The sequence below is a fragment of the Tursiops truncatus genome, chromosome 5 (genome assembly GCF_011762595.2).
Source record: "Tursiops truncatus isolate mTurTru1 chromosome 5, mTurTru1.mat.Y, whole genome shotgun sequence".
In the NCBI taxonomy this organism is placed as follows: Eukaryota; Metazoa; Chordata; class Mammalia; order Artiodactyla; family Delphinidae; genus Tursiops; species Tursiops truncatus.
Genome location: NC_047038.1, coordinates 85,878,760 through 85,904,736, shown reverse-complemented (window position 1 = coordinate 85,904,736; position 25,977 = coordinate 85,878,760). Strand labels below are relative to the sequence as shown.

Sequence of the window (25,977 nt, the reverse complement as noted above, 5' to 3'; positions counted from 1 at the left end):
GATCTATGACCTCTTCCCAATGATTTTTCCTTATTTCTGTAAATCCTTGACTGTACTTACAGCATCTTTGGTTCAAGGCCCAGTGAAGTAGAAAAGTTCCTCAAAGATTACAGAAATCTCTACCCTATTCTATGATGCAAGACAGAACGGGTTGTCCTATTGTTTGTTGGATTTATCCTTAAACCAGTTCCCTGAAGCTGGCAAAATAGTTAAAACATTTCCACACTTCACATTCACATAATTTAGTCCCATGAGATGAAAAAGTATCTATTTCAGTGACTTTCTCCAAAGAGCAGGCAAACCTTTCACAGAAATTCTCAGAAAAACTCCCATGGCATTTCATTGGCCTAAGTATGGTAAACTGCCTAATTTTAAGCCAAGTCCTGGCAAAAGGAATGCCATGCCCTGATTCATGAGTTCCTAAAGGAATGGGATAACCCTGGCCAATCAAGTTCACTCTCTGAGGATGGGGCCAACTAATTCTGAATCACATGGGTTCTTGCAGGGTGGGATACTTTGGTGATAATTGAAGAACTGTTAGGATGGACAAAACAATGAATGGAGGCTATAAAAGAAATCAGTAACATTCACTGTGACTATTATTTAGAATTTATTAGAGTCAATGGATTTGTTCTCAAATTCTCTCTCAAGCTCTATGACCTCACTGCAGTGATGAAAAACAGCTGCTATAGTACAGATAATGTACATTTCTAAAGAGGTCTGCTTACAAAGTAAGCAGTTCTTGTACAAGTTTTTCTACAACAGAATATGATATTGAAACAAGAAATGACACAAATGGAGATTTCTTATCCAAAAGGAAGTTTATATATAGTAAATATTTTATGTGCATTGTTTTGAAAACAAAAATTTAAAAATTGAGTATTTTGAGCTTAAAATTAATCCCAATAATATTCTATCTCCATAGACTTCAGTTAAAAACTCTCAGAAGGGGCTTCCCTGGTAGCGCAGTGGTTGAGAGTCCGCCTGCCGATGCAGTGGACGCGGGTTCGTGCCCCGGTTTGGGAAGATCCTACATGCCGCGGAGCAGCTGGGCCCGTGAGACGTGGCCGCTGAGCCTGCGCATCCGGAGCCTGTGCTCCGCAACGGGAGAGGCCACAACAGTGAGAGGCCCGTGTACCGCAAAAAAAACACAAAAAACCCTCAGGAGTTAGAGGAAAAATACGATTACCCCCATAGTAAAAGAAATACCTTTAATCTAAATAGTATGTTCCCATAAAAAACACATTTCCTAATTTTCTATCAAAATTCTCATCCACTTCTGAAAACCACTACAGATGAAGTGGGTAGTAGGAATTTTTGCACTCTTATAAGCCAGTTGTTTGCCCATTGATTATTTCCAACCAAAAGTACTGAGCTCACATTCCAAAATCATTGAGTCCTTTGAAAACTATTTGAGGCTAACGGCAGCCTCCTGTCTTTTGCCACGTAATTAAAGTTCCTTTGCGTGAGTTCAGTGGACGCCAAGATCTGGAACAGTTTTCTGACCTGTTATACCCTGAATATCATTTGTAGGAATGAATAGTCTTTCAGGTGTCACAGAAAAATTTAGGACATAGAGAAGAAACTGAAAGGGAAACACAAAGACTTAAGAGCATGAAAAGGAGAAAAAACTTAGATGACCCATAATACAGAGGATAGAATACTATGAATTGTTTAAGTTCTAAGATACCTATTCCTACTACAAGGAACTTGAAGTCTAAAGGTTTGGATGAATAGTGTCACATGTGCCTCAATTTTTAATATGTACATCAAATTACATTTGGAATGTTTTCTATCCACATCAAACAAAATTTTAAAAGTTGAGATAAAATGACCCATGTGTGAACAGTCACCCTTACCTTGCAGTCAGGGAACTCTAGCATAGTCAGTGAAATGCTGCAAAAACTCGTATTTCCTTATTATTACATACATCGATGCCTTAAGATCATAATTTTAGTGATAGCACAAAGCAGGATCTATGTCTTTCAGGTGAGTGACCAAGGCATTCTACAGCAGGGTGAAAAGAGACATCCAGGAACAGAAGGAAGCTATGCCTATGATGACAAAATATTCTGAGTGAAAAATCAGACATAGAGATATTAGTTCTATGAGAGAACATGCATTTAACAGCTATCTACTTGTCCATGTCATTTGGGAACTGTCGCTCCTGATGTAATTCCAGTGGCACTGACGTAATAGCCCCAGCTTCTCTTGCCTCCAGTGCTGGCTAGTCAAAGAACACCATTTCCCTGGACACACACATTGGATCAGACCTGGCTCCATGAAACCAGCATGGCTATTCAGAGTTCTTTTGTGGAATTGATATGGAAACTTGTTGGAAAAATGGTCTCTCTCCTTCTGACACTGAGAACTATATGGATAATAGAAGCCTGGAGATGGTAATGGCCATTTTTGGAATACTTAAGACTATGCCTGAGAATAAAGTCATTATAGAGGAAAGCAAAGCCAAAAGACAAGTGACATACCTGAATTACATTTCCCTCCCTTGAATTTTTCTCCACCTAATAAAACCTGAATTTCTAAACTCTGAATAGGGAATTCCCTGGTGTCCAGTGGTTAAGATTTGGTGCTTTCACTGCGGTGGCCGGGTTCAATCCCTGGTCAGGGAACTAAGATCCCATGCTGCCAAAACAAACAAACAAACAAGAAGACAAAAAGAAAACCACTCTGAATAACAATTTTGTTTGACTTGAACATGCTGCTGATGTATAGATTTTTACAGTCAATATTGTAGAATACATGGAAGAAACTATGCTTCTCACAATAAGGAAGGCTGTCATAAATGTCTTCAAATAGCTAATCAAAATTTCCATTTTACACTTCTATTATTTTGATTTCTTTGCATAGGAAAAAAAATTATCATTCAATCTTTCACACCACGTTCCTCTGTCAGTTTTTTCATTCAAAAAAATCATGAGGAGAAAAACCAGTTATTGTGAGGAGTAAATCAGCTAACATTAAGTATACAGAATACATGATAACATAGTAAGAAATCAGTAAATGTTAGCTTTTTAGAATAGATTAACTGGATACTAAGCATCTTAACACCTAAAATACAAAGCACACGTTAACATGTGATTGGACACTTCTTTTAATAAGGAAGCTTGAAATGTTTAATATCCTTAGTAGAACCCAGCACCATCATTTAAAATATTTATTTTTCTATTTTTTCCAAATGATGAGATGGCTTCTTCAAAAACACCAAACTGGCTGAAATATATGGGTGGAATCTTGGCTCCATCAATTACCACCTTTATAATCTTGAGCAAATTATTAACCTCTTTGGGCCTATCTCTCCATGTATAAAAATACAGAGTGAGATGCTATATGAAGATGAAGTCAGTACGTGAAAGCACAAAGTGACTTTAAATACAAAGTGCTCAACATGATGTATATTTTATTATTACTATGATTATTTCAGAAAGATGACTTTAATATTACCTACTTATCTCATAAAGTAACATTTTTGGTGATTCCTCTACATTTTAGAAATTCTTCAGAGTTTAAGAACTTGAAAAGAAAACCTTAGATATCAACTTGTAAAACATACTGATGAATACAAACAAAATGTCAGTGAAATGACTTACCATGTATTACCAACTGGTTTAATCAAAGGCAATGCTGAATCTAGAACCCAGGTTTCGTAATACAGTTAAATGTTCTTTCTTCTCTACCACACTGCACAGACTTAAATCCTTATGCTTTATTTTTGAAATAGGTAAATATACCTACTAATTGTAACTGAATGGAAAAATATTCTAAATACCAGTGAGCATATGAAAGCAGTAAACTGATAGTTTTAAGTATCCTTCAACAGTGAAGTTCCTGTGTTCTTGAGACTAATATAGAGTAAATATAAAACTGTAATCATGATCTGGTACAGAACACAATTATGACAATGTATGAAAACAAAAAAATGTGGTCAAATATCCCAAATATTTAAATATTCAACATAACAAAGGCCAAAACTATAGGTATAACTCAAAATAAAGTACAAAAAAACCTCTCATAAACTGTATTTTATACAGCTTGTTATTACTGAGAGGGACTGATGATTAACTTGATTAACTTAAAATAAGTAACTATAAGAGGGCTAAATTTTAAAAGTGTATTCTAAAAGTAAAATAGAAAATACCTAAAGTAGCTAACTTATCAAAGTTACACACAAACCAACACAAAACCTGAAAAAACAATCCTATAATCAGAGGAGATCCAAAAATGTTATCAGATGAATACTTAACCAAAATACTAACGAAACTCCACTGTGTACCATTAGTTCTTATATTAGAAATATAAGTAAGCTTTTAATATAATTGACGTAAGTTAATCATTTCTGATAAAATATGCAAAAAGAGACAAATGGGGTTCCCACAATTCCTGAACACAAAGCATTCTTTTATGTCCACTAATATATAAGGAAACAAACTTGCATACAGACAAGAAAGAAATACAAGACATAAGTGTCAATCTTTACCAATTTATTTTATACAAAACAGTAGCAATGTAGAATATGGGAATTATCTTCCGCTGCCACACACGCAAGTTGTGAACATTCCAAGCCAATGTATACAGTTTGGAGGGGAAGGCTAAACAATAGCATCAACCATGCTACTGAACATAGGAATTTTTTATCTAAAAAGACTAAAAATTAGATAGCAATGTCTTCTTAATATTGCTGTCATCATTGAAGACGGAAGAAACATAAAAAGTGACTTTAAGATTAAAAAAAAGGAAAAACCAAGAGGCTGCTACAACACTGCCATACAGTCAAACCATCATATTTCAATATTTGCATACTTGATAGCAGCATTATTTTTACTGAACCGTGTGCACCTACATTTAGAAATACATCAAAGCAAAATATTGTGGCAGTCATCCATCAAGATTCAAAAGAAAGAAAACAAAAAATAACTCTAGGATGAACATACTATATGTAGGTGAACATTTATGGAGACTGAATCAATATCTACATTCTTGGACTGTTCCATTCTGCCCCAATAAAAGTCTCAACTCAAATTGTCAACTGTGCATTTTTTGGAGGATTTGAGTTTTTCCAGTTCTTATTATACTGCATGCTTGGAACAAAGAGGGTCATAATAAATCCTTCTACACAATGAACTTTAAGTAGACAGTTGAAAATAAATTTACTACTTGTAAACACACACAAAAAGAAAAATACAAGATTCTTTTTATTTTTAAACAATCAGTGCTTCCAAAAGCACATTATCTTCTATATCGACCTCTCTCCCCTCGGTCTCTGTCCCGATCACATAATCGCTCTCTTTCTCTTTCTCTATCACGTCCTCTATCTCGTTCTCTGTCTCTTCTGTTATCTCTAGGGCGGTCTCGCTCTCGCTCCCGATCTCTTTCACGAGGTCTACTTCTCCGACCACTGACAACAGCTTGTGTTCGACGAAGGAAATCATCCACCCTCATATCATAATCATGCTAGAAAAGGTAAGAAATGGGTAAGGTATGTCAAAAATCAAATGGAATTTATGTGTCCCTTCATTGTAGAGAAAGAATCTGAAGAAATGCCCTATTAATTCACAGAATGTAATTCTGACATTGTTTAGAGAAAGGATTTTGATGTCTAATTAGACACCTACAACAGAGGATTATTCAAATCTCATTAAAAATCACTTCATGCAGTTTTCTATTTAACTTTGATGATTTCTCCATCCAATCCCTTTAGTAAGATTTATGCCAAAATAATCACCTGATGACCATCAACCACATGATCAATAAATACATCAATACATGCTGTCAACTACGCTAAATGTCATCAATGTTTTTCTGCAACAGGTGAGCTCTACTTATTTTTCCTCCTGAGTCTACAAACTAAACCAAACCAACTCTGCCCTCTAAAGGTGAAATTAAGAATTCTTCCATTCCTGATTTTTTTCAGACTGAATCATTGTTAATGACAATTTGTGGAATTTGACAGAATTTTAAGAAAATATGTACTGCAGTAAGATTGTAGTCTATTCCACACAGAGCTAATAATACACAAAAGGTTGAGGAGGACAACGAAGGGTAAGATAAGCAACTGAGGTGCAAGGTTGTTACCGTGGATATTTCTAAACTTGACCCCTGCTCTAGATTTCTACTCTTAGTTCTCAATTCTTTACTTACTGAAATTGGGCTCTTCAAAAGTCAGCTTAAATATATAGAATATAAGGTTCAAAAACAATTTCACACTACCTTTCACATATAATAAATATGTGAATATTACCTAAGTATGAAATATATACATATATACTAACAAAAAAGCTACAACAGAAATAGAACTTGTTTAAAAGTACATTTTGATAAAGCAATCTCAGAAAAACTTCTTTTGAAAATATGATCATTTACAAAAGGCATTTTTAAAAACACAATCCAGCTAGTCAACTAAGATTTCATCATACATATAGGCTGTATATGTCTTCTTCTGTGACTGAAAAAAAAAAACCACTATTAAATTAAAGTCTATTAGTCAATTAGTATTCTCAAATTGTTTAACCGAACATTAAAGATCCTAGTATGACTTTATTTTGAAGGATTAGTATCTTTATGAGGATAAGGAAATAAATGACAGATGAAAGTATCTCAAAGATAGGCTAGGAAACTCCTGCTCTGACTGGTCCTCTCAGATATGCATGCTCTTCATCATGTGGGAAGATAAAAGGATGTTTATGTGGCCCAGCACAGAGACATCATGTGTGTGTGTGTATAACATTTAATAAACTAAGCCCAACTACTATACTGAAGACCCAGAAATCTCAAACTCAAATATAGTCTGCTTAAATAATCAAAGAAACTAGCCATTTTTAATAAAAACAAGTTGTGAATTCCTTCAAAAACAGCCTTCAATAAGAATGTGAAACCGTCTACCACTCAACATAATCTGGTATCCCTCACATTCAAATTATCTACAGAATTCTAAGTAGTTCCCTCATACTTCTGCCTTCTCATTCACTTACTACTCGTTTATCTCTGTATCTTGCTTCATGTGGTACTGGGTGATGTCCTGAGTAGGGGGGATGAGCTTGAGGAGGTGGAGCATGGTGCTGATAGTAAGGATGGTGTGGAGGTTGTTCCATTCCAGGATAAGGAGTCTAAAAAAAGAAAACCACTTCCATAAGCATCTACCAAACATCCTTGTAAACAAACCATTCTTAGAATTCCCCTATCCAAACCACCCATCCCAAACAAATAATTTACTCTGTACAAGCCGTTTACTTTGATGGCATTAGGATTCGTCAAAATACCCTCTTTATTTGCTTGTTGAAAATGTGTGTAATAAACTCTCTAATTACATATCTTCCAAAATTTAACATTTATACATACCATTTACATACTAATAAAAACAGCGAGCCCTCACTACACAGTGATTACTATGGATCAGGCACTGTCCTAAGCACTTTACATGGCTCATTTAATTCTCACAGCAACCCTACAGATAGGTACTATTACATAATCCTAGTTTACAAAAGGGAAACTGAGGCACCAAATGGTTAAGTAACCTGCTTAAGATCACACTGCTAGTAAAGGGGTGGAAGTTAGACACAACATCAGGCATTCTGGCTCTAGAATCAGTCATCTTAACCACTATGTACAAATGTATTAAAAAAAAAAAAAAAAAACTCAGGGCTAATGAACTTTTAAATGCCATTATAAAATAATGGAAAATCAAAGGTACTTCTCCCCCTAATTAGTGCCAAGATAATATTATTAAATATTTTCTTTAATTTCATAGAATCTAAAGGAAAGTAACTTCATAATTCATCTATCTGTACAGAGTAACTAAGTGAAACAAAAGTCAGATGGAAATGCCACATTACAGGCAGCATTTAAGATAAAAAAGGTAAGAAACAATCAGAACTACTTAAACTTGCAAGTTTTTTTATTTTTTAGGGATTAATGCTTCAGCTATCCTCAATACCTTAAGATATATTCTAAGAAGAATATCCAGTTTTCTTAAAGAAAGGAAAAAAAATTAAAGTTTAGGAATAGGGTTTAATTAACCTTATTTAATATAGAGAATTTACTGAATATTAGGGTCAGGCACTATGCTAAACTTAACTTGTATTTTGTATATTTAGCTTCTTGACAATCCTGAGGTTGACATTAAATGATATTAATGACTATTCCATTAAATTTTAAGCCATAAAAGGATAGACATAATGCCCAATTTATTCACCAACATATACCCAGAGCAAGCACAGTGCCTGCAAAGAGTAGGTTCTAAATATTAGTTTGATGAGCCAAAGAATGAATGGATGCTTATCGAGTTTTACAGATAAGGAAAGCTATAAGAAAAAAATATATTATGAAACTTGTCCAAGGTCAGAGTTGAGAAGGGAAGGTATTTGAACCCCGAAGAGTTTGCACTACTAGCCACTACAATAATAGATCATAATACTCATCAATTAAGCCGGTACTATTAATATAAATCAAATCATTCATTAGCCTTTAGTTTTAAAAACAGCATGCAAGTATATATCACCAAAGATACGTATTTTAAGTCTCCTAATGGGTAACTGTAACAATCATATTCGAAGTAAGCACTCAAAATGTATGGAACTGCAAATGAAGTTAAATAACTTGCAAAAACAGAATAATACAAACCATTCCTTGCCAAGGTGGTGGTGGTCCCATGTTATGAAATTCCCTCACATAATCATTGTAGGACTAAAATGAAAGATGATAATGTTAATAAATAAATAAAATGCCCGGAAGTTATAAATCATATACAGATTTTATGTACATTAAATTTAAAAAGTGAGATGCTTACCCCATTTAAAAACACATCTCGGCGAACTCCTGAAAACCGTCTGTTGGGAATAAGATTTGTGAAACTAAATTCAGGTAATTCATAAACCAGTTCCAAGAATGTAATTCAAAACTAAGCAAGAGTGAACCCAACTTACCTATCTACTTCCTGGTATCGTGGATCCTTTAAATACCCTGTTTAAACATCAAGCATTTTAGTATATCAAATATATGTTTTTTATTATGGCATTATAATTAAACCTTCCTTACCACTCAATTCAATTCTTCCCATGTAATAATAGTGATGCTATTATTGTATTATTCCACTTTCAGATTTTCTTCTCAGATTACATGATAAAAGTAACTAAATAACTTACTGATATCACAGAATTATAAACTGCTAGAGAGATTTTCATATGGATCTTCTAAATTCACACCCCACTTCTTGCTAGACAGAAATTTCTTCATGCTGCACCGTAAGGAAGGTAAGGGCAGAGGAATTATCTTGAGGACACCGTAATAGGGCTTCCTTAAAACAAATGTTTACCTCTACCTTGAGTATACACAAGTCTTGCTAAGTCAACCATAGTTTTAAAAAATGCAAACGTACAGGGAGAAAAGCAAAATTAACAAAAGTTGCAAAAATGAAGATATATACATTTTATCAATAAGTGAAAGAACCATGGTAATAAGAGAAATATTCTCCCTCCTTTTCATAAGTACTCAGTAAATTAAAAATGTAAAAAAATCTGAGTGGCCAAGTTACTGGGGAAAAATTTAATTTTACTCTCTGGAATATCCCATTTTGGAGAAGAATGAGGCTTATCAAGCCACTTGCCACATACAGTGCTGTAATGCTAACACCAACTTCCAAACTGCCTAATTTTTATACGTGTATCACTGACTGTTTTAAGTATCTTCTCTTAAATACACTTTGCCTTTTTCAATTCCAGTAAGGGAAAGACTAACTGAAAAGCTGCTTTTAGATTAAACCAAGCATTCCCCATTCCTCTCTAAAAAAATGATGTCAAAGGTATTTTTATTTAGAAAAATACAGCATTATTTCCGTTTCCATTTAAAGCTGTATACACATGAAATACTAAGTATCAAAGGGAATAAAAAGCTTAATACAGTGTAAGATCACTGCTTTCCCTAACTACATTTAATCTTAAAAGCACAAGTGCAATTTCCATTTGTGCAATAATGATAAATTAGTAATTTCAGATAATTAACAGATTATGATAATGAGTCACACTAGAATAAACAACCTTAACAAAGAAGAGGAATTACTATCTGATTAATAATTTCCTAAGGTTTAAGTAGTTGCATCCTAAAGTTTTCTCACTTTTAAAACTATAGGGTCATGATAGAAGTTTGTGTTGTTGTTGTTGTTTTTAATAATTTCAAGTCAAATATCTGCAGGATTATAAAATATTAACCTGGTCTCTGATGAAACTCAGGGGCATAGTCAATCCTTGGTTTCTTTCTGCTGTTATGAATATCATAATCTTCTGGTCGACGCCTACACAAATTAGACACATTAGAAATTAAACCAAAAACTGCTGGGAGAACAAACAGCAAAGCAAGTGTTTCTGACAGAAATAAGCACACAAAAAAGCTCATTATTTCCTTTAAAATAACACCCTCATTTTTGGTGAGCAAATACCTTAAAATTCCTAAATTCTAATTCCTCAAAGTAATTACTATACACCAATCCTTAGATGTATCGCTGGAATAGATATTCTCTGTAATCCTCATGCTATGACGAAGCACTTGCAAAGAGTAACCTGCTCAAAATACGTACATCACATTTTAGTAATCTAAACAAAAGTAAATGAGCTGCCCTCAAACTAATATAAATATCCAGTTTAACAAAACACTTTCCCAAATAAAGTCTCCATTCAGGTAAAAGAAAGGGGAAAAAAAACTATCATCATTACACAACAGGTAATTCTAAAATCTATATATTTAAACGTATTAATGTCATTTTAGGCTAAGTCTAAAGAAAATTAAGAGTTTCTTAAATATTTTTCTTCTGCTTTGCACAAAATTACACTTTTCACATGATCATACAGAAAATTTGATAATTAAACGTGACTTTACAGAAAAGTTTTGAAAATCTTAATACTTTGAAAAACCAATTTCTAAAGTTAATAACATTTAGGAATTATGGGAATGTTTTCCAGAGACAATGCCTTAAAATAAAACTGGCACGTAATGGGGCAGAGTTTTAACAGAGTTCATAAAACGAGTTCAAAGTGTATTCTTTAGAAGGTGACAACTTTACTATCTGCAGAGGGCTGCTCTTCACTATCTTCCATAAATCTCAATGGTTAATGTAAATACATCATTAAATACACTTCATTTTACTTAGCATTTAATAAAGAGCTACACAAAAGAAAAACAAAAATCCAAGTTTTTAAGGTAATAATAAATACACCTTTTTACCCTTAATGTAAAAAACTCCATAATAACCTGGTATCACTAGTTTTCCAGCTATTTCTCTGCATATTAACTGTTTTCATTAACTTTTGCAACACAAGTTCACTCAAACTACAAAGCTGCAACAAACCCAAGCCCCCCAACAGAATAAAAACAGTTGCATCTACAATAAATAAGACTAAGAAAATTAAAAGCTGGTTTAAAAAAAATAAACATACCGCTTTCTTGTAGTTTGGGGAGTGCATTTACGACCGGTATAAAACATGATAGTAACAGTTCATAAAGTAGTCCAACTACTGACTTTAAGCTGTAAGCCACATACAAATATGGAGGCCCTGGCAGGCTTGAGAGAAGGTGTAGTGTAAGTATAGTTTACAGTCCATTGCAAAACTGAGGTAAAAACTTCACTTGTATGTACTGTATTGCACTGGAAACCTCTTAGCTTAAAACTTCAAAAGACATCTTGGTGCTCAGTCCTTTTAGGCCAAAAATAAGGGGGCTCTGCCAGGTTTCCTCCTACCTACTTGACAGTGTCCTTCTTAAGCTCAAAGAAATGGGGACTCTTGTTGGATTATCTGTACCTACCACAGGATGTTTCCACCAAAAGGAAACTTAACCAAAGGTTTCATCCCATCAACCACACATCCAACAGTCTTTAGCAGAATATTTTAGATTTAGCTGTATGCAAATCTATACAGGGGAAGGTGTTGGGTAGAAGGGCATATATCAGTCCTTTGCAAAGACTTCTCCAATTCTGTAACAAGTTAAACCCCCTTTTCCTGGAAAATGCTGTTTAGTTCATAAGTAGTGATCAATAACCATGGCGATCCTCTAAAAAACACTTTAAGTCCACAGGTACTGCCAGCATCTGGAAAAGCTGTAAACAGACACAGCAACAGCCCTTCTTTTTGGTTTGTTGCCGGGTCTCCCAGGGCCACTTGATCCCCTTTGGAAAGAACCTATTGTTTTCAGAAGCTCAGCAAGATGTGTGAATTCACTGGGTACAAGTTAGACAATATTTGACAATGGGGTTAACACATCACGATGGTAAAATCTGAAACAGTCCCAATAATGCTCCTCTTGAATATCAAAATAACTTAAAATATTTTATCCTCTAAATGAGGCGTCATCTTCTGAAAAAATATTAGTGATCCTTTATAAAAGTCCCATATCTGATAAGGCTTATCCAGAGACACACCTGAAAGAAAAGGCTTTTTACAAAATATTAACAATTTTTGCAAATAAAGACTTCCTCCTCTTCCTCCTTTCTAGCCTGTTCTTAGCAACAAAGGCCTACCTCATTTCAATGGTATACATTGTATTATCAGATTATTATCTAATCTAAACTGGTTATCACTCTTTAGCAGATAATTTTTTCTGCATAAGGAAAGATCCCCATTTTCCTCTTGAAAAATGACTGAGACCAAGATGACCATGTGAAATCCTCAATGAAGCCACAAACTAGTCCATGCAGCTTGATTTGAGGATTTTCTCTTTCTTCTTTACCGCAGGACAAACTTTTGACGAATCACATTCCTCCATCATGTTATTCTGATACATGTGCCTATTATCAGTCCAAAGAACGTTTCTAACCTTCCCACATCCCGGACTGGTTCTCGACGGGATGGACGTCCTCTTGACCGGGGCTGAGAATGCATTCTTCTCTTGTGACGCATTTTATGAATGACCTGATACAAGTCAATACTTTCATCAGGGGGAAATAGAAGACAAAGCTGGGTTCCACATTCAAGTTCAATTTCCTAGAATAGGAAAGTAGTAATTTACAAGATGAAAAAAAAGGAGAAACTTTCAATAGACTTGTATTTTCCTGATGTACAAGAACAAAAACAGATTGACTTGGAGGCTTCCTTCCCAAGGCTGATGATCGTATGAGATTCCGATAAATTTCCTTGAAAGGTTTCTAAAAAACCTTTTAAAAGTGTTTCACGTATTTATATAAGGGGAAAAATTAAAAGTGTAGAATCTCCAACGTTAACTATACAAAAAGTCTGCGACAATCTCCCTCTGCAACAAAGGAATATTTCTTTGTGCAAAACACAGAAGTATCAGGACAAAGTCATCCATCTCAATACAGTGGAGGAAAAACGTGTTAGTGTGTCAACAATTTTCATAATAATAAATTGCTAAATGCACTTAAATACATTATATTAACTAGAAAAACAGACTAATCTACAGACTTTTTAAAATTAAGTTTTATTTTCAATTACCAATATTTTCACTTAGGAGCAATGAAAACCTGGTTCAAAATTACATGTAGAAACCGTAAGGTTCACAGGTTTGGGTTTAAGTCACGGCACACTTTTAATTTCATTTGCAGATTTGAAAACCTGACTACACATACTTATCTCCTTTTCATAAAGCTTCCTTCTACTCAGAAAACTTCAGCAAAGACATTAAATGGCATTTCTAAAATATATTATACAAAGTTCAGAATCTGTCAAACAGTAATAACATAATGAAAAAGCATGTAAAAATCATGCCAATTCTCTTTGAAAACTTTTCCTTCAATTGTATTAATGAAGTACCATATAAAGCTACCTTTCAACATTAACGGAAGTCAGATTAATCAATCAAAATCACAGTAATCACAAACTCCAAATAAGAATATTTTCCCTTAATCTTTCCTACAAATTCAATCAAAAATGGTTTTAGAATATCCTTCAATAAAGATCTCTAAAAGGGTTGATTAAATATGTTTTTTAAAGAATCAATTAAAACAACAAACCTGTCCATCACGTCCAATCTTTACTGGCTTATGTTCATTCCAAGGATTGGTGAGATGAGCCGACTTAGTGAAGGGTAATTCACGCCTAAATACAAAGTAATATTAATTACATTACTTTGCAGAATCCTTATACTACTTTAGTAGTGAATTCCTATGTTAATCATGATTTAAATATGACTAAAATTTAAGACTGATAGAGCTTATTCCCCAGAAAGGGAGCCCCCTTCAGAGACACACTCTTTCCACATTCTCAGGTGTTCTCAAAATTTAAAAAAGCTAAACAATACGCTTAAGAAACCAAGACAGTTTGGGGTTTAATCCCAGCTATCTCTCAGCTTCTCTGAGCCTGAGTTTCTTCATCTTATAAACAAGGATATCACCACCTTCTTCATACTTGTTTTAAGCAGTCTACCTATGAAATAACATATCAAATGTTTAGCATATTTCTTGCTTCTGTGTACTAAAAATCTTTTGTTTTTTTTTTAATAAATTTATTTTTTTTTTGGCTGCGTTGGGTCTTTGTTGCTGCACGCGGGCTTTTCTCTAGTTGTGGTGAGTGGGGGCTACTGTTCGTTGCCATGAGCGGGCTTCTCAATGCAGTGGCCTCTCTCATTGTGGAGCACAGGCTCCAGGCATGCGGGCTTCAGTAGTTGTAGCGCACAGGCTTAGTTGCTCTGCGGCATGTGGAATCTTCCCGGTCCAGGGCTCAAACCCGTGTCCCCTGCATCGGCAGGCGGATTCTCAACCACTGCGCAACCAGGGAAGCCCCTAAAAATCTTGTATTTTTTAATAACTGATCACAAAGAGATGAAGCTTAACCAGGCAGTTAATACCAAATGAAAATACATGCCCCCTATCCTTGGTTCAGGGCTGCTTTCCCAGATTCAAATGTCCTCCCACCTTTTGATAAGGCAATACTCCCCACCACACATGGAATGGCTCTTGACAACACAAATGTTTTTATTCATAAATTCCTATATTTGCATGTATTAATTATGCCCTTCACTTACACTACAGTGCTATACCTAAATAATTTAAACAAACTCTGGCTCTAAGCTGAGCCATAGGGCAAAATGGTCTCACCAAGCTAAAAAAAGATACCCTGTATTTTTATAGTTCTTTATCAACCCAGCACAACACTGAACACAAACATGACACATAAGAACTTGTCAAAACAAATAATCGAAAATTAACATCATTCAATAAGGTTTCATCTATTTGTGCATAAAGTAATACCAAATTAAATAAATGCTTTAATTAAAGATTATATATATATATACATATATACAATATAAATGAAACTACTCAAAAGACATACAAAGATGAATAAAATAAAGAGCCTGCATTCCTAACCTTTCTTCCACAGCTTTTATCAGAGAGTAAACAAGCACACACAATTATTTTGTAAAAGAATGGGTACCATAAATAGAGTACAGAAGTTTTATTTTTAATGTGCATGGTCATATGTATTTTGGAAAGAAAGAAAAAACAATCAGAAAATGCTTCCTGGAAAAGGTGGCATATGGGATAAGCCTGAAAGAAAAGTGACTCAGGAAAAGCCGTATGTAGAGAGGTAAGGCAGGGTTACATTTGAAGCAATGAAAAGGACCTGAGCAAAGACATAATGGAGAAGAAAAAATACAAGCAAATAACCTGGTCCAGTGGACCAGCTATATAACCATTTATTCTAACCTTATGTGAATTTTCTTAAAGATGAATATTAAACTCCCAAATTTTACACAACTATTTTTAAACCTCAGAAAATATTTCGACATTTACAGGAAAAGAGAAGTATATCTAAAATTAAAGTATCAAGGTGGCATGATCTGTGGTGGTGGTGATGTGAATGTATGGGAGAAATGGGCAGAGTGTACAGAAATGCCTACTAGGTACTACTACTGGATTCCTCACCTTAAAGACATCTTACCTCACACATCGAGAGTGGTTCAATAGTGTATATACATACATAAAAATATGTGTGTATGTATCTACATACACATACACACACACACACACACACACACACACACACACACACCCTTTACAGGGAAGGCAGGGGGAAAGAGACTATCATTAAGCTAGAATAAGTCCATATCAAAAGCCTAGAATATCCAGATGCAGATCTATAGTTAAAACTGTACTTTAATAGCTTCTCAGGTTTTTCCTCTCAGTTGCCAGTTAAAAAAAGGTTACGGAAAGGAATAAATAACCTACAACTACGAAAGTGCAGGACGGTTACAAATTATTATTGTACAGAGTTACCACTGTTATTTAAACATTAGCAATGGAATACCCTAGGTCCCAAAAAAAGGCGTATGTTGAGCTGTTTGAGTCACTTAGGGTTAAAATTCTTTGGTAGCACTGGTTCTAACTAGATTCTAGAGACCTCTGCCCACTGTTTCGACAAATTAATCCCAGACTGAAAAGCACAGAGAACTATGAGGCCTTAGGAAAAACAGGGCTCAGATTAAGACTAAGAGAAACTGCACATCTGTGGTCATCACAATTATAGAGCAGGCATCCTAAAAATCAGCTTTTGAGCAGACATGTAATGAAAAAGCCTAGAGATGACTGTCTTTACTGTGAGTACCCTAGGTAACATGGCAGTGATTCTCTGACTTAAGGAGCTTAGAAAATGGGGCATATTTAACAAAAGAACATGAAACTGTACAGAGGCTCTTACGTACTGACAGCTGTTTTGGTCATTAAAACTAAAAGGAATAATATCGAGAAACCATGAAAGAAAAGAGAAATGGGTTATCTGGAATGGACAAGAAAGGGGTGAGGTTAAAATACAATATAGTCAGTAGATTTAATTCTGGTTGAATGACATTCTATAGATTTTAGCCTTACTTTGATCTAACTCCCAGCAGCAACTTAAGTCACTTTTTAATGCCTCCTTTCCTATCTGCTACCATGCACCATCTAGTTTTAAACTCCGGTGTGCCTACAGGTTTGAGGTGCATGTAACGATTCTGCATTTTAATAATCAGATACTACTGATGCAGGTGATCCAGGGACCACACCTCAAAAAACTTAAGGCTAGTTATTATTAAATCCAAAAGGTGCTTAAATAAAACTCTAATAACTATCATATCTGAAAAGAAAATATATTAATAGCAGTTACTATTACTGATAGCAAAGCCTTCAGGGTTTGTATTTATTAAAGTTTCATCCTTTTAACACTGAAGGTCAAATGTAATTCTCATTTCACACAGAAAACTAAGAGTTCAAGTGACTTACTCAAAGAATGTCAATGTAATAAGAACACGTGCCCCCTCAGAACTCTGAAGTATTTTAATATTACTCTTTAACGCACTTATGAGTATTTAAAAATAAAGTTAGTTTTTTTTTTAATTAAGAATATTCTTTTCCAGGTAAACCAAAAACTTACTTAACAGTAATAAAAAACATTACTACACAAAGTTTTACACAAAATCTTAGCAGAATGGACTATTTGGGTTTGTACCTATCTTCTGATGCTAGCTATATATATTTCAAATGAGTTAGTAAAAGAGCCAGTAAGTCAATGAAGAAGAAAATTAAGACGATAATCTGTGAATAAATTAAACTCATCTTCTAAAATTAAGAAACAAATTTCCTTATCAATAATCTGAAAATGAAGGTTCACAAAACAAGCAACATTCATAATAAAATTTGCTACCACCAATCTAAAACTGGGTAATTATTTTTCTCCTAAAAAAGCATCACCTCCAAATATTTTCCAGTGACACCAATAATGTTTCTAGTCATTAAACCATAGACTTAACAAATCTCTCCTTTGGCCTTTACAGTTATCCATCCAAAAAATTAAGTAAAAATGTCTATCTCTGCTAAGAAATAATTGGCACCTTGTCTTCCCTATAAACTGCCACCAGATTTTTAAATTTTATAATTTTGACTATGATTTAACTTTAGAAATTAAGAACTATAAATCTATATTTTAAAACCCTGGGCACAGTGGAGTATGGGAATATCATCTATAGTCTCACCACCCTAACAATGCATTCCAACATTATAATTATGTATCCTTTCATTTGTTGTATCTTTCCATGTTATCACATGGACAATTATTTTTGTGTATTACATTTAAGTGACAAACCATAATTTACTTAACCAATTTCCTATGAGAGAATTTAGATTGCTTCTAATTTTTCCCTATAGAAAGTAATGACAGGGGGCTTCCCTAGTGGCGCAGTGGTTGAGAGTCCCCCTGCCAATGCAGGGCACATGGGTTCGAACCCTGGTCTGGGAAGATCCCACAAGCCGCAGAGAAACTGAGCCCATGCGCCACAACTACTAAGCCTGTGCTCTAGAGCCTGCAAGCCACAACTACTGAGCCCAAGTGCCACATCTATTGAAGTCTGCGCGCCTAGAGGCTGCGCTCCACGACAAGAGAAACCACCGCAATGAAGAGCCCGCGCACCGCAACAAAGAGTAACCCCTGCTAGCCGCAACTAGAGAAAGCCCGCCTGCAGCAACGAAGACACAACACAGCCAAATGTAAAAATAAATTTATTAAAAAAAAAGTAATTACTGGATGAATAATGGTGATATATTTATATGCGCATATAGCTTTTTGCTACTCTATTAAACATCAACTTAATACACTATCTCTACTGTATCACTGCCCATTTTCATAGTTCCTCACTGTCCCACAGCAAAGGTTTAACTCCTTAGGCTGGCCCACATTACTACCCATCTTTGCCTTTTGTTCTTCTCTTTAATGACTATCTGCTTTATTAAAAAGGTGGTTCCCTATCCCATCCACACACCCCACTCACACCCCCCACCCCATGGTTTCTGATTTCATGTCTCTTCTTTGTGCTACTTTGCCTTCTGAATATGAACAGCATTTTTCTTTCTTATCCAATTCCTCTATCCTCATCAAAAATCCACCTAAGCCGACTTAATGATACAAAAAAATCCATATGGTCCCTTTCAGGTAATTCTTATTTAGCTAAAGTTAATTTTACAGGTAGTAGATTTGTGTATGCCATATAAAGTTCACTTAAATAATTAGCTTTTCATATTGTTGAAATAGCTTTCTAAGCCCAAGATGGAGCCACTCCTGTCCAAGGTGCTAAGCCAGCAAACTGAAACTTAGATAACTTTCATGTCCCTGTAAATGCTCCACTTGACCAGAAATGCAATATATCCAGTCAGTCAATCCCCAAACGCCAAGCCAACTCTGGGCTTCCTCATCCCAAAGAAGGTTGACTGTGTGGCCCCATCTAATCAGATATTTTCTTGTCTGTTTCTTATTCTTTATTATTTATCCTATAAAAGTTTTCTGCCTTCTGCCCCATTTTGCAGTTCTCGACAAGAGACTATCCATTTGCTGAAGTGTTAAGTCTCTCTGTATCATCTAAATTGACTTCTTTAATCATTTTTTAAAACAATGTACAATCGTTCAGTAAGGACAAAAAAAGTGGTAAATAACTCAGATTTCAAAGTAAGTCTACTTTTCTAACAAACATTTAAATCTTAACTACTGCAGTTTCAAAAGGTCACAATGCCAACTAACATGATTTGCTAACTTCCTTAAACACTACTTGTTCACAACTAAATTAGTCACCTCCAAAATGTTATATTAGCCAAGTCAAAGGGTGACTATTTTCCCACTCCACAGTAATAAAATGGCATGTTAAATCACTAAACATAAACATGTGCTAATAACATAAGCAACTGTCTGATTTGTAAATTTACTGCCATAATACTAATGCAGAGAACAAATGAAATACATAAAACTCTTGACTAAATAAATCTTTGCCCTATGCATTCTACATTACATTATAAAGGTGGTGAACAATACAATCTAAGCATATTAATGTTACTTTTACTTTTAACATTGTTAAATAAACTCTATAGATCCCAATCAGCCTAGGAATGACACCAAAATAAAGGGGAAAATAATTAGAATAATAAATTAAAACTAAATAACTGTGGAGTTTTAACATTATTCTCAACTGGTAGCCCATTCAAAACAAGAGCAACTTTAATTATCTACACTGAAGTGTGTAATTTACCTGCAAATCCAGTCAATTTTAAAGACGCCTCCCAGCATTTTAGCATTCATTCCTGCTGGAAGCACCCAATGTATAGGAGATCCTCCATGGTGTGATTCTGAAGAAAGTCTTGCAAATCCTAGGGGAATAAATCACAACATAATATATAGATGCAAATATAATTAATGTTTTTACACATCCAAATTATTTTTACTCTTACCTTGAAATTTTCCACTCTCTCTCACAGAAAATATTAAGATAACACTCCTTGCAGATCTGAATGCAGCATTTAATTTCTTCTCATTTACTGGCAGTGTAGACCATACACCCTATATAAATGATGTAAAGATCAAAGATTGAAATTAATGTAAATCTTTGATGTTTCCAATTACATTTGCAGAAGACCAAGGTTACCAATAAGCTATAATGAATAAATGTCCTATTTATTCATAGGACATTTATGAATAATGTATGTCAAAATAATGGAATAATCTATTAAAAACTTGGGAAAAATATGGAGAAAATTACCAACCTTAACAAAATCATTAAAACAACTAGTAAACACATGGGGACAGGGGGCAATCAAATCATATGGGCTAGAATTTTAGATAATAAAAACAATCACCTACAATTTAAAATCAGAACCATTTACTGTGGTAAAAACATTTTGTTTGAAGGTGAATCACAATGTGTACATTTTTTTCTTTAAAAACTGTGACTAACCAAATAATTAAAAATGATCATGTTAATAAATCCATAAGTGAAGAATTTCTGTCAAGTTTCTAGCATTTCTCTCTTCTTTCTATTTAAGTTCAAATTTTCATGTATCAATAGTTTGACTGAAGAGACCTGTGTTTTATGTTGAGCTGGAACAGTTATTATTTCCAAAGCATTTTAAACAATTCTTTGATCATGAAAGATTAAGAGGCAGGAATGGTAATGTAAACCAGAACCTCTAATTCAGTTTAATCTGCTGATACATACTAGACCTCATTCTCACTAGGTGCTTAACTACTTCTGCCTAAATCCACTCCAGCTAAAGAACAGAATAAACTTCCACTATTTAGTGTATTATTCCTTCCATCTGTAAAATTTAGTGGGTAACCCTCAACTTAAGTTAGAAATATAGGATTATTAATATTGACAGAAATACAGTTTAAAAAACGCGTAATTTTAACTTTCTCAAAGTCAGTAGAAACTCTCTTAAAACAAAAATACAAAAATATTAGAATAGTTGGTATAAAAAGTAGATGCATTTTTGTAACAAAAACATTTTTTTAAAAAATTAACCTTACGACATCCTATAGCAACTGGGCATATCCCTTTTGTAAAGCCCAGGGTGGGGCTTTAAACTAAAACTAACTCTTCCCTTTTCTTCCAAATCCAAGTGATCTTACTTCTAAAAGTAAAAGAAACTCTCCGGAAAAGAATTCAAGAAAATCTCAAGGTGTAAAACAAGCAGCAATATAAAACAAAACTGGTTAACTAAAAAAACTTTATAAAATTTATTAGTATAATAAACTAGCAATTGAGTATAGAAACACAAAAATCCAAAGAAACACGGCTTTTTCAGTACAACGTATAATTATATATTCTTCAAATACCGAATATTTTTACTTCTAAACTCATCTTCAAAAGATTTAAAAGAAAACTCAAATTACTACTAGGTTGCCTAACCAGTCAAAAAAGCAGACCCTACATGGCAACTGGACTATGGATCTCTAAAGCTTTAATGAAAATTACAGTATGTCATGTACTCAAGTGATACTCAAGTCCACCTTCACATTTAAATTTTCAAGATTAGGATATTTCAACAGAACTGATGCTAATACCTTAGCTTTGGCAAGGGACACATTCTCATGGTTGTTACTCTTTATGAGAAAAAATCTCGCATCCTGTAGGACATATTTGAGTTTACTGGTTTGATCTGAAAAAAAGAAATCCAAATTGATTAAACAGAGGCCATTATCACACAGAGGGATATAAGTTGTACTAACTGAAATCAGCCCTCCAAAACCCAGCTAAACTTTTTAAATTCATAATCACCCATTCAACCTAGAAAGCTAAGCCACAACACATAATAAAGCAAAGCTAAGAAAGACACCAGCATTTTGCAAGAAGGCAAACCTAATATAGTAATGTTCTAATATATCAGATCCATATTTTTTAAGTGTGAAAATGGCTATAAATTTTATAGATCTTTATCACATTAATCATTTAAAATTTACTAATAGACCATTATGCTACTAAAATATATATACCATCCACTCTGTCCAAAAACTGTTAAGATGTCCTAAAATGTCCGCTACTGTTCTAAAAGATACCCAGTAAGAAGTGAACATGGAGCTCTGTGTAAGACTAAATTATTTTTTGTCCCTTAATGTAATATATCAGAACATTACTACATTAAAACCAACTATTAATGGAGAACCAATAAGGCAAAATAATGACTTTTAAGGAAGCATGCAATGAAAACAATTTCAAATTTAAATGATACCTTTTCGGACAGCACGAACGGAAGATGATAATTTCTCATGCTTCTTTTCTGAACCTGTATTTAGCCAAAGTACATTTGTTCAGATTGAGCTTTAATAGAGATAAGACAAAATTTCTACAGTCTTGTCACATAAAGTTCTCATTCAAGACAAATTATTCTTCCTGGCGCACCCACACACACAAAAAAAAATACTTCTCAATGTGTACGAGTGTTTTGCTTTTTGGGTTGTTTGGATGTTTTTAAAAATATTTGAACAGTTTCTCACTCAGAAAACTAGTCACTGAATCATCATCTTCCAAGAAAAAAAAAAGTGAAATTCCACTTAAGCAGTAACAGAACAGGATTAAAATAATAAGAAAAAGCTTAGTTTCCTCTAGATTTATTACACTGAACATGCCAGAAATCAATACTAATGAATATTAACAAGTTCACGCTAAACTACAGCCTCCACACACTTTTTACAGCAGATTACATTAGAATCAGTCAGATATGATCACAAATAAAATGAGAATACCTGCATATGACTCTGATGCAGAGCTTCCACTTCTATCAAAAACAATAGGAGATATGCCTCTAGCTCTCTTCCTTTCCTTCTTTTTCTCATCTAAAAAAGAATTCAGACAAGATTCTTAAAAACATTACAATATAGGTACCGTTAGTCAAACAAGAATGTATCACCATGCATCTGGATTTTGCATAATCCCTAAGTATTATTCATTACTAATCCTTCCTGACCCCCTCAATTTCCTAAGATGTTCCAATTCAGACACTGTTCAAATACTAAGGACATTTTGTTATTTCTCCCACCAACTTTAATCAAATAAAAATACACAGCTATAATTAAGAACTACTTATCCTATATATAAAAGGTCTTAAAGTTTTAAAAGAGAAAAAAATTCTGCAAAGCAAACACAACTTTTCTTTCAATTAAATTTACAGTGTTCCCTTCTATGAACCAAGTACCACTGTTTTAAGTCCTCTTTTTAAAAAGTATACTATCATTCTTCATCACAATTCCAACTCTGATTCTATCTTAGATGTCTGATGAACCCCAGAACCCAAAGCCTTTCAATTTTTTTTTTTAAATTACACTATAGTAAATTAGCGACTCCCTTCTGGTTGCCACTGCTTGCTTTTGTATCTTCAATTCCATTCTTCCTGACCACTTCCTTCCTGAATTACTGCTTATTTTCAAATTCAATTTAAAATTTATCTCTAAAATCTCAGCGATAGTCTATGTATTTCTATTAAAAAGCTGGGAATCTTCAGTAGACAGAAGAGGTTTTTTTGCATTACCTATAAGAACCATTTCAGGCTTAATTTGGAAGCATATAAATGAGGGCCTAAAATGGAATTAGACTCTCCTGTCTCTGTTGGTATTTTAATTACACCACTATAAGCACCTTTACTTTTCAGCTAGAAGGAATATGATGGGAGAAAATGCATATACTTATTTTTATAAAAGTTAACAGAACGTTGAAAAATAATAATCAATGATCTTTCATACAAACTCCTATTTTAAAAGCTTTAAATAAATTATTTCCCTTAATCCTCATAACAAACTCATGAGATACATAATACCCATTATTCTCATTTACAGAAAAGGAAACCTCAACTTAGTGGTGTGGTTAGGCAATTTGGCTAGGGTCCCACAGTTCCTGAGTGGCAGAACCTAGTTTCTAACTTGAAAGTACAAGCCATGAGCAAGAGAATAGAAAAGATATTTTACTTCTATTCTTGAAAGGGGATTCTAGGTTTAAACTAGTTTAAGATGGAAAACTCCAAGGAGTTTTAAAAAATGCTTTTAGTTTAAGCATTTTTCCCTTTGTAATTTACTACTAATTCCTTCTGCAAATAGATGTTAACAAGAAGCTTGTAAATGATGCTGATTTTCCTAACTTAAGGCAAAAAGGAAAGGCAAAGCAGTACATATTGGCACAACTTCAAAGCCAGGCCCATTTAAAGCTAGCAACTTGGGAACATAATGAAATTTATATAACTAGCTATAGAGAAAAGCATTTATTTACAGGTTTGTTGGCCTTGAATGATACCTGACCTTTAAGTTTTAAAATCCTCTCCCTCAGGGTAAACTATAAGACTTCAAGAGAATAGACTGAAGCCTTTTAGTATAAAATGACTGAGAATCTCGTCCAAACAGATAACAGGAGTTTTTGTCATATCCCAAATCTCTTTCTCATCTATGTCTGTTTTGTTCACTGACTACACATTCTTATATAGTGTTTGGCACACAGAAGGAACTGAATTCACTGAATCAATGAGTATGACATGTACATGAAAGAGATTAGAAAAATAACTTTAAAAAAATTTTTTTTAATTATTTCTTTCAAAAATTCTAGCATGTTTCTTTTATTCTTTTCCTCTTTGAATAGTTAGGGATCTAAGCATTATAAATTGATGACAAAGGTAATATATCTCTTGCTGCTGTTTAAAAATAATACTTTACGGTTCTAAGTACTAAAAGAATCTCTCACCAAGATGATGCAGGGACTTCCCTGGTGGTGGAGTGGTTAATAATCCACCTGCCAGTGCAGGGGACACGGGTTCAAGCCCTGGTCCGGGAAGATCCCACATGCCGCAGAGCAACTAAGCCCATGCGCCACAACCACTGAGGCTGCGCTCTAGAACCCATGCACCACCGAGCTCACTTGCCTAGAGCCCGTGCCCCACAAAAGGAGAAGCCACCACAACGAGAAGCCCATGCACTGCAATGAAGAGCAGTCCCTGCTCGCAGCAACTAGAGAAAGCCCGCGCACAGCAATGAAGACCCAACACAGCCAAAAATAAATAAATAAATTTATTTTTTTTAAAAAAGATGCAGGAAATATAACAGAAGCAGAAGTAAGATCTCGCCCAACAATTTTTATGTAATGTTAAATATAGCATTACCATGAAAAATCTCCAAGAATTTATTATCTTTTTTGTATAAATAACCTTCACTGCTCTTAAGTTTATGATCTCCTCTCCCGATTATTATTCTCAGGTCAAAAAAACAATTGAGGGCTTCCCTGGTGGCGCAGTGGTTGAGAGTCCGCCTGCCAATGCAGGGAACAGGTTCGTGCCCTGGTCCGGGAAGATCCCACATGGCACGGAGCGGCTGGGCCCGTAAGCCATGGCCGCTAAGCCTGCACGTCCGGAGCCTGCGCTCCGCAACAGGAGAGGCCACAATAGTGAGAGGCCCGCATACCGCAAAAAAAAAAAGAAAGTCATCTAACAAATAAACCTTTAACAACCACCAAGTATGTCACTTTTATAAGGAAATTACTGAAATTTTGAGAAAAAATAAGGTAAAATAAACTGGAATCTAGAAAATTCAAGACACAAAAACTAAACTGTGATCCCTTGTATTTAAAAATCTTTAAAAACATTTTTTACCTCTGGTGGAGTTCCAGATCCACCCCGTTTTTCTCTCACACATTATTATAAAGAGAAACCACTCCAAAATAAAAATAATAATGTCCTGCATACTAAATACAGTCTTTAAAAAA

The 25,977-nt window shown here is 34.4% G+C and overlaps 1 protein-coding gene across 6 annotated transcripts in view; it reads right to left on the bottom strand.

Annotated features, from left to right (window-relative positions):
* Positions 1–4,482: 4,482 nt before the first annotated feature.
* YTHDC1 (YTH N6-methyladenosine RNA binding protein C1) overlaps positions 4,483–25,977 on the bottom strand; it is a 44,539-nt gene continuing 23,044 nt past the window's right edge. For 2 of the 6 annotated variants that reach the window (XM_073805317.1, XM_033857114.2), the window contains 13 exons: positions 22,986–23,075; positions 22,472–22,525; positions 21,807–21,901; positions 20,195–20,303; positions 19,996–20,113; positions 13,967–14,051; positions 12,814–12,980; positions 10,218–10,300; positions 8,937–8,973; positions 8,801–8,864; positions 8,635–8,697; positions 6,987–7,121; positions 4,483–5,469 (listed from right to left, as the gene is read on the bottom strand). In XM_073805317.1, the coding sequence (XP_073661418.1) occupies positions 5,245–5,469; positions 6,987–7,121; positions 8,635–8,697; positions 8,801–8,864; positions 8,937–8,973; positions 10,218–10,300; positions 12,814–12,980; positions 13,967–14,051; positions 19,996–20,113; positions 20,195–20,303; positions 21,807–21,901; positions 22,472–22,525; positions 22,986–23,075 (1,325 nt within the window). In that variant the 3' untranslated portion in view covers positions 4,483–5,244. The remainder of the gene's footprint in view (positions 5,470–6,986; positions 7,122–8,634; positions 8,698–8,800; positions 8,865–8,936; positions 8,974–10,217; positions 10,301–12,813; positions 12,981–13,966; positions 14,052–19,995; positions 20,114–20,194; positions 20,304–21,806; positions 21,902–22,471; positions 22,526–22,985; positions 23,076–25,977) is intronic. The other 4 variants (XM_073805318.1, XM_033857115.2, XM_073805319.1 and 1 more) reach the window with 3 other exon arrangements.